Below are 15,816 nucleotides of genomic sequence, written 5' to 3'. Positions count from 1 at the left end.
AAAAAAAAAGAAAAAAAAACAGGCGAGAGAAAAAGATGAACGCAAAAAAAAAAAAAGCCGGAAGCGATGATGTGATAGAGAAGGAATAGAGATAGATAGAAGGAATAGAGAAGGGATAGAGAAGGAAGGAAGAGAGGAAGGGAATGCAATGATAGGGAAGACACATAAGGAAGAAAAGAAAAAAAGATAAATAAAGAAAACACGATGACAGGGAAGATAAATAAGAAACAAAAAAATAAAATGAAGGTAATACGATGATGGAGAAAGCAAATAAGGAAGAAAGAAGGAAAAACAGAATATAAAAAAGAAAATATGATTACAGGGAAGACAAATAAGGAAGATGAGGAAGATTAGATAAAGGGAATACACAGATAAGGAAGAAGAGGAAGAAAAAATAGACAAAATAAAGATGACACGATGATAGGAAAGACAAATAAAAAGAGAGAGAGAAAAAAAAAGACAATAAGATGATAGATAAAACAGATAACAGATACGGCGGTGGGAAGAAATGGGCAGGGGCGGGGCGAGGCGGGCAGGGAATCAAGAAAGAGAGAATCAGGTGAGGCGTCACAATAGGACTGCCTTGTCGCCTTGCCAGTGTTGCGGAAAGGAGACACCGGGCGGGCCACGCGACACCCGCCCCCTCGTGACTCACGCCTCTGGTGGGAACAGGAGGACTTGTACTTCGTTATCGTATTAGCTTCCGTTTCTTCGCCGCCTCCTTCGTAACTTGATGCGTAGTTTTTTTTTTTTTTTTTGTGTGACTGATTTAATTTATGGATTTTTTTATATTATTTATTTATTTTTTCTTTCAGGTTTTCTTGCATTAGTCTATATTATTGTGCTTTATGGTTGCATTGGCTTTCGTTTCTTCACTACCTCTAATACTTTTTGTGACTCTTTCGTTTAATTTGTGGGGTTTTATTGTGTATTTTTTTTTCTATTTTTTTTTTTCAGGGTTTTGCTGCATTAGTCAATGTTACTGTACTTTATTATCGTATCAGCTTCCATTTCTTCGTCGTCTTCTTTGTGCGTAACTTGATGCCCAATTCTTCTCGTTAATTTGTGGAGTTTTATTGCGTCACTCTACATTCTCTACATCTTTTATCTTTTATTATATTATCTTCATTTTTTAGATTTCTTTTCAGCATATCTCTCATTTATCTATACTCTCTTTCCCCTTTTCAGCTTTTATTACAGTAGTTTGATGGTTTTTGGTATTTATTGCACTAATTTGTATTTGTTTAGTCTTATCAACTTTAAACGCAATCTATATGCTATTTATCATTAATATATATTTCTAATGTTTTTTTAGGTTTTATTACGTTTTATCTACATTTTTTTTAGTTCTTTTCACTTTTTGTCCTATTAATCTGTATCGTTTTTGCTTTTTTTCATAATTTTCTTCATCACAACCTATATTCTATTTATCATCTATATTTTCAACTGTTTCCAGCTTTTATCATATTAATCTTTATTTTCTTTGCTCCCATTCACTTTTATCGTATCAACATGTATTCTTTTTATTAACTTTTATCAAATATATATATATATATATATATATATATATATATATATATATATATATATATATATATATATATATATATATATATATATATATATATATATATATATATATATATATATATATATATATATATATATTAATTTTTTTATGTTTTTATCAACCTCTAACAAATCTTTTATCAATTCTCATATATTAATTGGTATTTTCTCGTCATTTATTTATTTTTTTAAATTAATTGGCATGCCCTATTCTGTTTCTTAATTTTAATCACATTAATTCACAACCTGTAATTTTGTAATTTTCTCACATTCATTTGTATTCACGCTTCTTTGACAACGTTCATTACATTGATTAAGTAATACTCGTAATTTTTTTTTTCCACATTGATTCGTATCATCTGCAATTTAGTCACCTTTTATCACATTAACTTATATTTTGTACTGCATCATAAACCTTCATCACGTTTACTCAATATGGCCAACTTTCATCCCATATTTTTCTGTTGTATCAGAAACCTTCATCGCACTTACTCATATCATATCAGTTCCTCTATTTCACCATCACATTAATGCATCAGCTGTTAATTATAGTCATTTCATCACATTAACCATCCCAATCATCTTTTCGGGAACCTTTTTTTTTTTTTTCATATTTTGTTCCCTTTGCCAGTGACTCTTACATAAAAAAAGAAAAAAAAATACACATCATCACAATTACGTAAGCCTATTTCACATTATTTCACATTTTTTCAATAATATTACACTAACTTTTTATATTTCCATCACCCCTTCCTATTATATTCACCAACATTTTCTTTCATCCAGCCTTTGTCATATTCATCAGTTTGTATTTCGTTACGCATTCTTTTGTCACGGTAACTTCATTAACCATTATCATATTAACCTATTTCCTCTCCGTGTCAGTCATACGTCCCTTACCCTCCCTCCCTTTTATTAACTTGCACGCATCTAAAACATTTATCTTCATCACAGCGCGTATGCCCTCGTAACATTCATCAGAGGTTCTTTACCTGATGGGGTCTTTAGTGGGACTTTTCTTTTTTTATGCCTTTTTGTTGCCATATATCAGATCCCCTCTTACGAAAAAAATAAAATAAATAAATAAATAAAGAGAGAAAGAAAGAAAGAAAGAAAATAAATAAATAAATAAATAAATAAAAATAAGGATTAATAAATATGTAAGAAAAAACTCATCTTACGAAAATAAATAAATAGATAAATAAGGAAGAAAAAGCTGCCTTATCTTATTACCTGCAACACATTTATCTACCTTCACGTAATTTAGTAATATTCATAACTTCTCCTTTACAAAGTGGCACATTCATTTGGTTTACTTTATGCCCTTCTTACATAAAAAAAAAAAAAAAAAATACTCCTTTATCAAGTGACATATCTCATTTATCTTTTATCACATTATCACATTTATCACGCACTCATTACTAACATTCATCACTTCTCCTTTACAAAGTGGCACCTCGAATGGGTCTTCTTTTATACCGCTCTTACATGAAAAAAAAAAAAATAATAAATAAATAAATAAACTAACCACACATCCATCACATAAACCTTATCACATTTACCCAATAATCATCAACATCACCCATCACCACCTGCTCCTTTATTAACTCCTTTATCACATGACCTCCATCTCATCACCCCCGCATCACGTTTCTCCCACAACCACTAATGCCACCCATCACTATTCCCCTTCCCAGCTCCCCTATCACGTTACCTGTATCCCTCAGTCACCATTACTCACATTCCCCAGCACTGCGCTATCTCACTATCACACGGGGCTCCCTGGGACGCTCACTCCGGGGATGTACTGCTATCTGTGTCTTGGTCAGCACGGGAGCAGACCCCATGGTGGCCTGGGGGCTTGACACCGGGGGAAGGGGGCAGGGGTAGGTGGTGTGTAGGTGGATGGTTTGGTGGACAGTGGATACGTGAGTGGGTTATGTTAGGTAAGAGAAGGTGGGAGGGTAGTGGGTGAATGTTGGAAGGTTGTGGGTAGAAGTGGATGGGTAGTGGGTGGGTGAGAGATGGTGGATTTGTGATGGTAAGGGTGGTGTATGCAAGGTAGGAGGAGATGGAAGGGTAGTGGCTGTATGCTGGGAGAATCTGGGTGGAAGTGTGTGAGTGGTGGTGGTGGTGGTGGTGAATACGGGACGCTAGGGGCAGGCGTATGGTGGGTGGCAGCAGCTAGGCAGGTGGGAGATGGCGGGTGGGTGGGGGGGAGAAATGGCAAACGAGTGGAGGAGTGTGGGCGGGAGGTGTCGGGCGGGAGATGGCGGGTTGCAGATAGCCTTAGCATCAACGCCAGTGGACAGACTCGCCTTTCGATGATATCTACCTATCATTTACTGTCCCGTGCCCTGTCTTGCCCCAGCTCGCCCCGCCGACACTTTCCCGGCGCTTAAGGACTTTTGGGGCGTGTGGTGACGGGCGGCGAGGCGGCACTCCCCTATATTGCACGGCGGGAAAGCGGTACTGGCGCCACCTTGGGTCGCGAAGTTACAACAGCGAATGGATTCTTGATGCAAACGAACGCTCGGTCACAAAGGCAAGGAGCTCGGCGATGGAGAAACAGGATCAGATTAAACCAGGAGGAGCGTCTTGAGTTGAGCTTCGGGGAAGGATGAGGAGGACGGCAATGCTTTCACAATCCCCGCCAGTTCGCGCCACTCAGGAATGCGAGGCGGTGTGACGCGAGGCATTACATGAAGGAATAAACTGTGTAACATATCACCCGGCAATTTTCACTCAAGCGTCGACCTTTGCTGCTAACTTTATCCCTTCACCGATAACATCCCGCCAGAGCCGATTTTCTGCCGTGTCTGGATGAAGGAAGACTTTCCCGCGACCAAGACCGCTGGAGTGTATCGGAAACCTGATCCTTTCTGCCGCTAGTGTTTATAAAGCCTTCGTTTCTCCGGCGCTGCTACGCGAACACACTTTCTTGTATCAGCTATCGCCCACACACAGGAATAATGATCGTATATATTCCCTGTTCTAAATATATTTCTTAGCTGTTTTTTGTTTTTTATTCTTCCTCTGTATTTTTTCTTCTGTATTCATGAATAATCTGTGTGCAGAAAGTAGTGTGTGTTTAGTAGTAGTGAGTGAAGTGAGGGAAGTTTCGAAACACTTCTCATATTTTGGGTAATCCTTTGGCCATTTCCTTTAGGGACGGGCACTTCAGTGGGGCTTTTTTTTTTTTGATAATCTTTTGTACTCTTCGGCCAGTGTCCCTCTTACGGGAAAACAAAACAATGCTTACCTTATCAATCAATACCAAGCACATATACACTTAAAGATAACGATAATAACTATATATTTTTTTCACCCAAAACATACGTAGGAGCCACTTTCTGTCTAGCGCTTCTGAGCGAAAACACTTTCCTTGTCATTCCTTATCAGATCTGTTATCGCACACACGCAGACTCACTTATTAAAAAAATCTTAACTGTGTGCATTCCTCGTTTCGAAAATGATGACTATACATTTCTCACTTGAAAAATTTGTAGAAAGCAATGTTTGTCTCGCACCACTGAGCGTCACTAACGTACCTCAACAGTCAAAATTATCGTACACATATAAAAGTGTATATACTCATAAAAAATAACAGATGTATATTTCTCGTTTGAAATACACGTAGAAACCGCAATTTGTCTCGCATCACTTCACAACATTTATGTGCCTCGAGAATCAATTATCGTACACACACACACACACACTGACAAGGAAATATTTACTTACTATTCCAAGTGCAAAATTTATTTATAGTTCATACCGAAATTCATGTCCCAGATTTTACTTTCACTCACCATACAACATCTTTTTCCCATTCCCTGTTGAATTAAGCGCCAAATTCTGAAATATTCCAGCGTTCTGTCTCGACCTCTTTTCTGAGACACCAGTGAAAGTTAACAAGCCATTGAAGGCTATCCTCACGCTTATTGATACTTAAACAAGAACCTTCCAATATCAAAGAGAAAAAAGTTCGCTTGAAAACCTGATTAATAATTATTGCCATTTAAAAGCAGTTGCTATGAAAGATCAAAGCATTTAACCCTTTCACTGGTAGTCAATTTTTCACATTATCATCTACAACTTTTAAAAGACTTATTTTTTATTACTCTCTTAAATACGTACTTCTGTAGCTTAAGAATGATGAAATTACCCTCATATATTCTTTTTCTAATGTCCACCCAAACAGCTTACTGCAGTGATCTCAATGTTAACAAAAGACAACCACAACATTGAAAGGGTTAAGACAAAACTTCTGACCTCAAGTGTACATACCTGGAGAAGCGCTGAAATTTACGTGAGTTATTATGGCATACGAGATTATTTTCACGCGTTTTGAGAGAACGAAGTGTTTAAAAGTAAGACAGGAGGGATATACAAATAAATCACTGAACAAAAAAAGATAAGGAGTGAAGGAAACAAAACAGTAAAAAAAAAAAAAATCTGTTTAAAAGAGAGGATTTCTGATGCTTCTGTACATGCTTAAATAAATAAATAAATAAATAAACAATTAAATAAAAAAAATATACTGAATTTTTAAATACTCGCATGCCGCTGGAATCTGTCAAGTGGCTGAGTGGCCGAGGATATTCCCGGTTCTGGCTGGCGATCTGGCTAAGTGAGGGCGACTGAGGGTGACTGAGTGGCTGAGGGTTTGATGCCAAGCTCACTTCCTCGCTTTGCACGGCTTATGGTTTCCAACACGCTGTCCATTAGGGTTCCGTTAGCATTGAACTCTATATACGTGTTGGTGAGTCTCGCGGTGTGCTGCATGCTAGTGGTGCTGCGTGATACTATGTGCAAGATACGCAACCAACATCACCACCACGACAACCAGAGGATCAAAAGTATATTCTGACAGCACAACACCAGATTCTGACTCCTTTGCAACTACTCGTACATCACCACCAACATCACGGCAGATTTTGACACCACCACCACGCCAGGAAAAATAAAAGAAAAATTTATAGCATCTTGACGTCATAATACCACACCACCACCACCACCACCACCACCACCACCACCACACAACACCACATCAGAAAAATGAAATTACAGAACCTTGAGGGCACCACCACTACATCACCACCACACACCACGCTATAGCACTCAAACTACAGGAACCTAACGCAAGCACCACATCACCACATACAACACCACACCAGAACAATAAAAGTACAGGATTTCTGGCGCCATCACCACTGCATCATCCCTACACTAAACAACACCACGTAAAAGCCCTAAAACGACAGCGACCAAACACCATAACAACACCACATCACCACAACACCATCAAGACATAGTAACAACCTCCCTCCTCTATTTACTCTTTCACCTTTCTCTTGTCTCATCTACTCCGTTCCATCCTCTAGTCACTCTTTCATTTTTGTGTACCTTTCATTTATATCTTTGTTATTTATTCTTCCATTTTCATCTACCTTCTCTCACCTATACCCTTCTTTATTCACTCCTTCCCTATCTTCCCTCATCTACACCTGTCCCACTCCTTTACTAATTAACAGCATCTTAAAAAAAAAAAACTTATTTCTACTCGTGAAGACTCCAGTAGGCGACGCAGACGGAGGGAGGCACAGGACATTACCGTGGGATGCTTGGCAGGTGCACCAGTGTCTCTGGTACCAATTTCCGGCCACTCACCTGTGAAAGAAAGGTTTAGTTAGTGATGTGCAAAGAAAGTTGTCATTGGGTATGTGATGGTAGGTTAAATTAGGTTAGGTGATGTAAGATTAGATTACGTTAGGTTAGGTTAGTTATGTGCCAAGGAGAAAAGTTGTCACTGGTAATGTAGGTTAGGTATGTATGTAATGGTAGGTTAGGTTTGGTTAGATTAAGTTAATGATGTGCAAAAGAGAAAGGTTGTCATTGCGTGTATAGTAATACGTTAGATTAGATTAGGTTAGGTTAAATTAGGTTAGTGATGTGCAAAGGAGAAAGACTGTTATTGGGTGTGTAGCGATACGTTAGGTTAGATTAGGTTAGGTTAGGTTAGGTTAGTGATGTGCAAAGGATAAATGTAATTGTGTATGTGACTTGGGGAAGAAAGGTTAGGTTAGTGGTGTTGAAAGGAGAATAGTTGTCATTGCATATGTAGTCACAACACCACAACAATAACGCAATACCACACAAGTTTATTATCCACACTGCATCACCACCACAACAATGAGACAACACCACACTATCGTTGAGTCTCAATACCACGGTGATGACAGCACCACCACACTACCATATCATCACACCACATAAGCCATACAGTAGGGAATAAAACTACACCAATTCACCACCGCTACACTATACTACACCGCTGCCACCACCACATCTCAACACCGCCACAGCACACCACAGGACTGTGAAGATAAACCACAGCAAACACCATCACTGTACCACACCACCACAACACAATACAGAATCACCACACCACCACATTGCCAAGCCACTACAACACCAGCAACACCACATCAACACCACCACCACCAGCACAGCACCACAATCCAAATGAGTAAATAAGAAACACACGTTAAGTAAAACACACAATACTCTTTTCTTATTCTCTACAACTAAAGAAAAATAAAGAAAAGTAAAGAAAAAGAAAAAGTTTCATTCTTTTAATTAAAAACATCAAAAAACACACAAAAAAAACAACAAAAGAAACCTAACCTGAAATTCCTTCGTTAAACAAACACAATTTTATAATCTCAAAGCAAACTATGAAAAAAAAACACGAACAAAAAAGTAAATGAGAGAGAGAAAAAAAGACCTCGTATGACTTAAAAAAAAAAAAAAACGCAAAAAACAAATAAACTCTCGTAATCTGCGCCTAACGACCGTCATTTCCTTTCCTAAAGACGCAAAACACATCAAAGGGAAAGTTAATTATAATAATCATACAATACATTATTATCTTAAACATTTCCCTTATATGTTTTTTTTTCCTATTTTTTTTTTTTTCAGAGCATTCCATCCAGGACACAAAGGAAGGACACACACACACACACACACACACACACACACACACACACACACACACACACACACACACACACACAAACGGACAAGTTGACCTCCCTGTGGGTGTTTATGATTATGTGGACTGTCTAAAGGAGGAGGAGGAGGAGGAGGAGGAGGAGGAGGAGGAGGACGAACATAAAAGAAAAAACAAACAGCAACAGAGGTGGAGAAAAAATAAGGAAGAGTAGTAGTAGTAGTAGTAGTAGTAGTAGTAGTAGTAGTAGTAGTAGTAGTAGTAGTAGTAGTAGTAGTAGTAAATTACAACACCAAATCTATTAAGGCTTAATAAACTACCAAACCAAACAACCCCCCCTCCAACACCTCCCTCGACACAACCCCCACCCCCCCACCACACGCACATATACCTTACCCTTCCACTCCTGACCACCCCCTCCCTCTCCCTATCCAGTCTTTCCCTCCTTCCTTCCCAGTCTCTCCCAGTACTCCTGCCTTCATGAATAACATACTTTACCTTTCTCCTCCTCTCTATCACACTCTTCCCTGTCATTCCCTCTCTCCTTTCCAGTCTCTCCTGGTACACTTGCCCTCATAAATAACACAGCAGTTCTCGCGTCCCAAAAAATCGCTCACCTCTTCTCACTTTGCCGCGACACGCAAAAATAGACTGTAGTGTGTGTAGTGTGAATTCAGCAGGTAAAAAACGGTGACCTGGAGTCTTCTTACCGTCGGTCACTGAGGTGGGGTTATGTTAGGTCAATATAGGTAAGTGTGTGTGTGTGTGTCTGACCTTACCTAACTTTTTTTTTTTTTTTCCGTCTAGTTTCCCTAGTCTGTCAGGGCTGAGACGGGGCTGAGACGGTGCCTCCTGACGAAGGACTTTGGATTTGGCATTTGGGAACAGTTACCCCGAGTGGATGCCCTTCCTACCCTCGGACCGTAGCCAGGATTCGAACCCGTGCGCCTGATGACCACTAGGCCCCCAAAGCACGCGGTCCCACTGTGCCATGGTGTCCCCTAACCTAACCTAACCTAACCTAACCTGACTTGATTGAAGTTGTATGATTCTGTCTGTTTATTTGTGTGTGTTTCTATTTATCTGTCTGTCTAACCTAAGCTAACTTGTCTGTTTGTCTGTCTTTCTAAGCTAACCTAACCTCCTTGAATTTGTTTGTCTATTTATTTATTGTGTGTTTCTCTCTCTCTCTCTCTCTCTCTCTCTCTCTCTCTCTCTCTCTCTCTCTCTCTCTCTCTCTCTCTCTCTCTCTCTCTGTCTGTGCGTGTGTAAGCGAAGTGAAAAAAAAAAACTACTTCTTCATGCATTTTTAATTTAATTTCCGCTTGATTCACGGAGGAACGGGGCAGGTGAGGCGCAGGTGAGGTGAGGCGAGGTGGTGGTTGTTCCGGATACAAAGGACACACGCTCAGGTGCACTGTTCGTATATCAATCCTCTTTTGCTATGGTGATCTCTGGTTAACATTGAGGTCACTGTAATGAATTATTTAGATGGGCACCAGGAAACGGGAATATGAATAATAATTTTCTGTTTGCCAGGGTAAACAGGCACGTAATTTAGAGACTAGTATGAAAAAAAAAAAAGAAGTGTTTTAAAAGTTGCAGTTGATCATGAGAAATAATTATTAGCAGTGAAAGGGTTAAGGCAAGCCATAGGAGTCCCTTAATAATAATAATAATAATAACGATAATAATAATAATAATAATAATAATAATAATAATAATAATAATAATAATAATAATAATAATAATAATACACATAGGAAATAAACCAACGTTATTTTAGATGACTAACACACGCCTGCCTTACCTGTGACTCGCCGCCGGGACGAGCACCTGTGTGTCTCGTGACTGTTAATTAAGGTGGGCAGGTAAGAATGCAGGTGAATATTACCACGTTCCTCCTGCTTTTTTTTCTTTTTCTTTATTTCTTTTTCTTTGTTACTTGATATTCAAGGGAAGTATGATTTCTCTCTCTCTCTCTCTCTCTCTCTCTCTCTCTCTCTCTCTCTCTCTCTCTCTCTCTCTCTCTCTCTCTCTTTCAGCGAAGCGTGACAGTAGGTGACCACGTGACGAGGCATCAGGTAGTTAATTCACGCCTGTTTGGGAGGAGGAGGAGGAGGAGGAGGAGGAGGAGGAGGAGGAGGAGGAGGAGGAGGAGGAGGAGGAGGAGGAGGAGGAGGAGGAGGAGGAGGAGGAGGATGAAGAAGAAGAAGAAGAAGAAGAAGAAGAAGGATAGTAGTAGTAGTAGTAGTAGTAGTAGTAGTAGTAGTAGTAGTAGTAGTAGTAGTAGTAGAAATATTAGTATTAATTGCAGCAGAAGAAAGATGAGAAGAACGAGGAATACAAAGGAACACAAAGGAATACAAAGGAATACAGAGGAAGACCAGACAAAGGAATACAAAGGAATACAAAGGAAAGCCAAACAGCAACAGACCTTTTGGTCCTTGCAAGGCTGTTTGGTAAGTACTTCTAACTAGCTACAGGGAAGAGAGACAGGACAGCATAGCAGAAAGACAGGACAGCATAGCAGACAGGAGGAGGAGGAGGAGGAGGAGGAGGAGGAGGAGGAGGAGGAGGAGGAGAAACAAGCCTACACGTAGCAGACCTCCACTCCCAGCCTTCATTCCACCTCTCCACCTTTCCACCTCTCCACCTTTCATACTAAACACCCCATCCACTCTGCATTCTCCCTCCACTCCCAATTATCCACTCCACTCCCTCCACTCTCCTTTGCAACCTCTCCACAATCTCTCCATAATTCTCCTTCTCCTCCTCCTCCTGTTCTTCCTCTTCTTACTGACACACCCTTCCAACTCACTAAGCAATAGAACTGTCAAGATTTGCGTACGAGAGAGAGAGAGAGAGAGAGAGAGAGAGAGAGAGAGAGAGAGAGAGAGAGAGAGAGAGAGAGAGAGAGAGAGAGAGAGAGAGAGAGAGAGAGAGAGAGAGAGAGAGAGAGAGAGAGAGAGAGAGAACTTAAAACTGAGAGGAATGTGGAGGAGGAGGAAGGGAAGAATATAAGGAAGAAGAAAAGAACTTACACTGAGAAGCGAAAGAATAATAGAAAAAAAATTACAAGAAAGAGAAAAAAAGTGGGAGAAGAAAATTAATGAAACAAAATAAAATAAAATGAAAATGAATAAAAACAGCGATGAAAGAGACAGAGCGGCAACGATGAATAGAATAAATATATAAGACATGAGGAAAGCAAACGTGATGAATGACAATCAACCTACACAGTGAAAGAAAAGAAAAAGAAAAATAATATGAATGATATTTGGACGAGTCTCTGAATAACAAGAAAGGAGAGAAAGAAAAAAAAAGAATGATAAAAGAAAAAGAAAAAAAAAACTTGCGATAAAATCAAGTAGGAGGGAGAGAACAAGAGAGAGAATGTGGTTAGAAGATAAACGCAGGAGGAGGAGGAGGAGGAGGAGGAGGAGGAGGAGGAGGAGGAGGAGGAGGAGGAGGAGGAGGAGGAGGAGGAGAAGGAGGAGGAGGAGGAAGAGGAGAAAGTAGAAACAGAAGAGGAGAACGAAGGGGAAGAGGAAAGATACACCGAAATTAAAAATGGAAAAAAAAGAAGCAGAAGAAAAGAAGGCGAGATAGAAATATAGGAGGAGGCGGAGGAGGAGGAGGAGGAGCGAAAAAAGAGACAAAAGATGAGGATGATGAAAAAAATCGAAGCAGAAGAAAGGCAGAGAAAATGAAAGAAGAAGAAGAAGAAGAAGAAGAAGAAAAAGAAGAAAATGAAAAAAAAGAAAAAAGGAAGAAAACTAAAATAAGGCAGAACAAACATCACACACTTCACAATCCATCCTTTCATAACCCCTACCCCCCCACCCCAAACACACACACACACACACACACACACACACACACACACACACACACACCCAGGGTCATGCCTCGCCTGCCCGCCTCGCCATATTAGGAACAAAGAGAACAATAAAACGAACACCAACCAACTTTCATGTCGATACTGCCACACACCCCCAAGAACTACACGCTTGTTCTGATTCACCTCACTTATCTTACTCACTGGTGCCTTACTCATCTCATTTATTCATACAGGGACTGCCACGTGTAGGCCTGGTCGCTTCTTGCAGCTTCCTTTATTTCTTATGTTTTTTTTTTTATGTTCTTATTCATCTTGTTTACTGATTTGTAACTCATTTCATTTATTTATCTTATTTATTGGTTTATCTTACTCATATATTCATCTTACTCATTGGTTTCTTCTTCGTCTGACTTAATTAATCGTCATCCTCATTGTTTTCTTACTAATCTGACTGACCTTACTCGTTTTACTCACTGGTGTCTTGTTCATCTGACTCACTCATTCATCTTACTCGTTGTTTTTTTTTATTCATCTGACTCACCTTACTCATTTTACTCACTGCTTCCTTACTCATCTCATTTATTCATCTTACTCATTGGTTCCTTATTCATCTGACTTATTTATTCATCTTACTCATTGTTCTCTTACTCATCTCATTCATTTATTTATTTTACTCATCGTTTTCTTACTCATGTCATTCATTTATTTATCTGACTCACTCATTCATCTAACTCATCTGACTTATTTATGAACGAGAGAAAGAAAAGAATGAAGAGGAACGATGATGATGATGATGATGATGATGATAAAGATGATGATAGTAGTAGTAGTAGTAGTAGTAGTAGTAGTAGCAGTAATAATAATAATAATAATAATAATAATAATAATAATAATAATAATAATAATAATAATAATAATAATAATATCCTCACACTCTTTTAATATTCCTATTTTTTTATAATAATCCTAAAACGAATTCCATATAATTTTCGGACACTAAATTATTATCATTTATTCCTTTTTTTCTTTTTCTTTCGTTTGAAATGAAAAAAGACAGACTGAACGAAAAATAAAAATGAAATAAAAATAAGAATAAATAGACAGAACGAAGAAAAAAAAGCTGAATTAATGAAGAAAAAAGGACAGGAAATAAACAAAAAATAAAATAGAAAATAAAATATCCAAAATAAATAAATTAAACATCATAATTTAGTCAATATTTGAAAAAAAAAACAGCAAAGAGAAGAAAGTACAAGAACAACTCAAGAATTTCGGAATAAGTCTGCGTTAATTTTTATATTCTCGTTTTCTTTTCGTCTTTGCAATGATGTGAAGAGGAAATAAGAGATTCCGGCACGCTTGTAAGATTCTCTCTCTCTCTCTCTCTCTCTCTCTCTCTCTCTCTCTCTCTCTCTCTCTCTCTCTCTCTCTCTCTCAAAAGTGTAAAATTCTCCTTTCCTAAAAGTGTGAAATTTTTATTTATTTATTTTATTTATTTATTTTTTTTATAAAGTTTAAGGTTAGGTTAAAGTGTTCTAGGGTGGATCAATGTCCTTAAATATTTTTTGCTTTGTCTTTTTCAACTAATACTTTCAATACAATTTCTCCAGTCAGTTCCTATAACATTTCCCCTAACACCTAATATATCCCTAATAGTTTTTGTATCTTGTATGCTACGTGTGTCTGGGATCAGTGAACCAGTCAATTTATCAACCAATCAACTAATATTTTTAAAACCATTTCTATCAATCAATACCACTTCTATCAATACCAATACCAATTTCAACCAGTCAGTCAACCGATACCTCCAATAATATTTCTCCAATACATTCCATAATATTTTCTGTAAAACTTAAAATTTTCTCCAAGACTCAAAATCTTCCTCCCTTGATACTCCTCAAGCACTCCAGTTACACACTCCCGCTGGATGAAGCCAAAAACCACACTCTACCTTGACAATAAACCTGTGACTGGCGTGACGTTTATAGGACAGGAGGAGAGAAGCAGAGCCGCGTAAATAAACACAACAAAGACCTCAAATTACAGGCGAGGCAAGAATCACACAGTCAGTCTTTCACCGCAACTAGACTTTTCATCGGGGCTTTCAATGCAGCGTCCCTTGGAAGGCGAAAGGCGGCGCTCCCTCCTCTGCCCGGTGAAGGGAAGGGGAAGGGAAGGGAAAACAAGGGACACATTCAGAGGAGAGGTCAAAGGACTGGGATATTAGTCAACCCTTCGCTTTTATGAAGATGTATATATTCATCCCACACTCACCTCGTTCTGTTTCCCTCCCCCAAATACGCGTATCTGATTTCACATTACATTTTCGCCTTATTTGCATACCTCTCCCTCTCTCTCTCTCCCTCCCTCTCTCTTTCTCTCTTGTCTTCCAAACTTTTACGGAACATTCTCTTTTAACCAGTATTTCTATTTGCTTCCTCAAGATTTTTTTTTTTTTTATTCTCTCTACTTATGTGCCTCGTATTTCTCTTCATTCCTGGCCTTTACTGAGCCAAGGTGCCGCGGCCTCACCTGCCCCACCGCTTGTTAATTAGTAAGCCTACCTGAATGGAGAGTAATTAAGGTAAGAATGATGCAAACTGAGAAAAGAAATCAGAATAGGATAAGTTTGATGTTTCTTGGGTAATTTACTAAGAGAGAGAGAGAGAGAGAGAGAGAGAGAGAGAGAGAGAGAGAAAAGAGAGAGAGAGAGAGAGAGATTAAGAAAGAGACGTAAGACAGACATAGTGAGAAGGAATTAAAGAGACAAGATAGACGATGCATGAAAAATATGGAATAAAAGAGAGAAAAAAAGCAAATAGAAGAGATGAGGGAGGAAAGAAAGAAAAGACATTCAAGACTTCAAAAATACTTAAGAAAGAAAAGCAGAGGAAAAAAATAAAGAAAAAAGAAAACTAAAAGAAATCTGTGGCATGTTTTATCACACACCACAAGCGTCCTAGTTTCCTTTTCACGATTTGTTGGAGAGAGAGATAAGACCCCATCCTTCCATTCCCCATCCCCCCATCAACACCCCAACAAACCCCCATCACCCCCAACTGGCCCTCCTCTGCTCACCCTCCCTCCCTTTCCGTCCCCCCCAGGGCACTCACCTGACCCGTCCTCAAGGTCATTTATGTAATACCTGTCTGCCTGCCTATCTGCCTATCTGCCTGTCTGTCTGTCTGTCTGTCTGTCTGTCTCTCCCCGCCTTCCTTTCCTCTTTTTTTATTACTCTTGCTTTGTAATTTATTTATTGATTTTTTTCTTGTCATTTGTGTTTATTTTGATGTTAAGGATAGGGTTACTTATCCAATGTATGAAATAGTAACGACATCAACAACAACAACAACAACAAACAACAACAACAACAACAACAACAACAACAACA

General features: G+C 38.8%; 1 protein-coding gene across 1 annotated transcript in view; it reads right to left on the bottom strand.

The window, feature by feature from the left end:
* LOC135111954 (uncharacterized) overlaps positions 1-9,574 on the bottom strand; it is a 142,074-nt gene extending 132,500 nt beyond the window's left edge. The window contains exons 1-2 of the mRNA XM_064025634.1: positions 9,496-9,574; positions 7,184-7,234 (exon numbers count right to left, since the gene is read on the bottom strand). Of these exons, the coding sequence (XP_063881704.1) occupies positions 7,184-7,234; positions 9,496-9,574 (130 nt within the window). The remainder of the gene's footprint in view (positions 1-7,183; positions 7,235-9,495) is intronic.
* Between the last annotated feature and the right edge of the window lie 6,242 nt (positions 9,575-15,816).

The sequence above is a fragment of the Scylla paramamosain genome, chromosome 23, assembly GCF_035594125.1.
Source record: "Scylla paramamosain isolate STU-SP2022 chromosome 23, ASM3559412v1, whole genome shotgun sequence".
NCBI lineage: Eukaryota > Metazoa > Arthropoda > Malacostraca > Decapoda > Portunidae > Scylla > Scylla paramamosain.
Note: the sequence above shows the minus strand (reverse complement) of the source record. Positions and strands in the feature narration are given on the sequence as shown.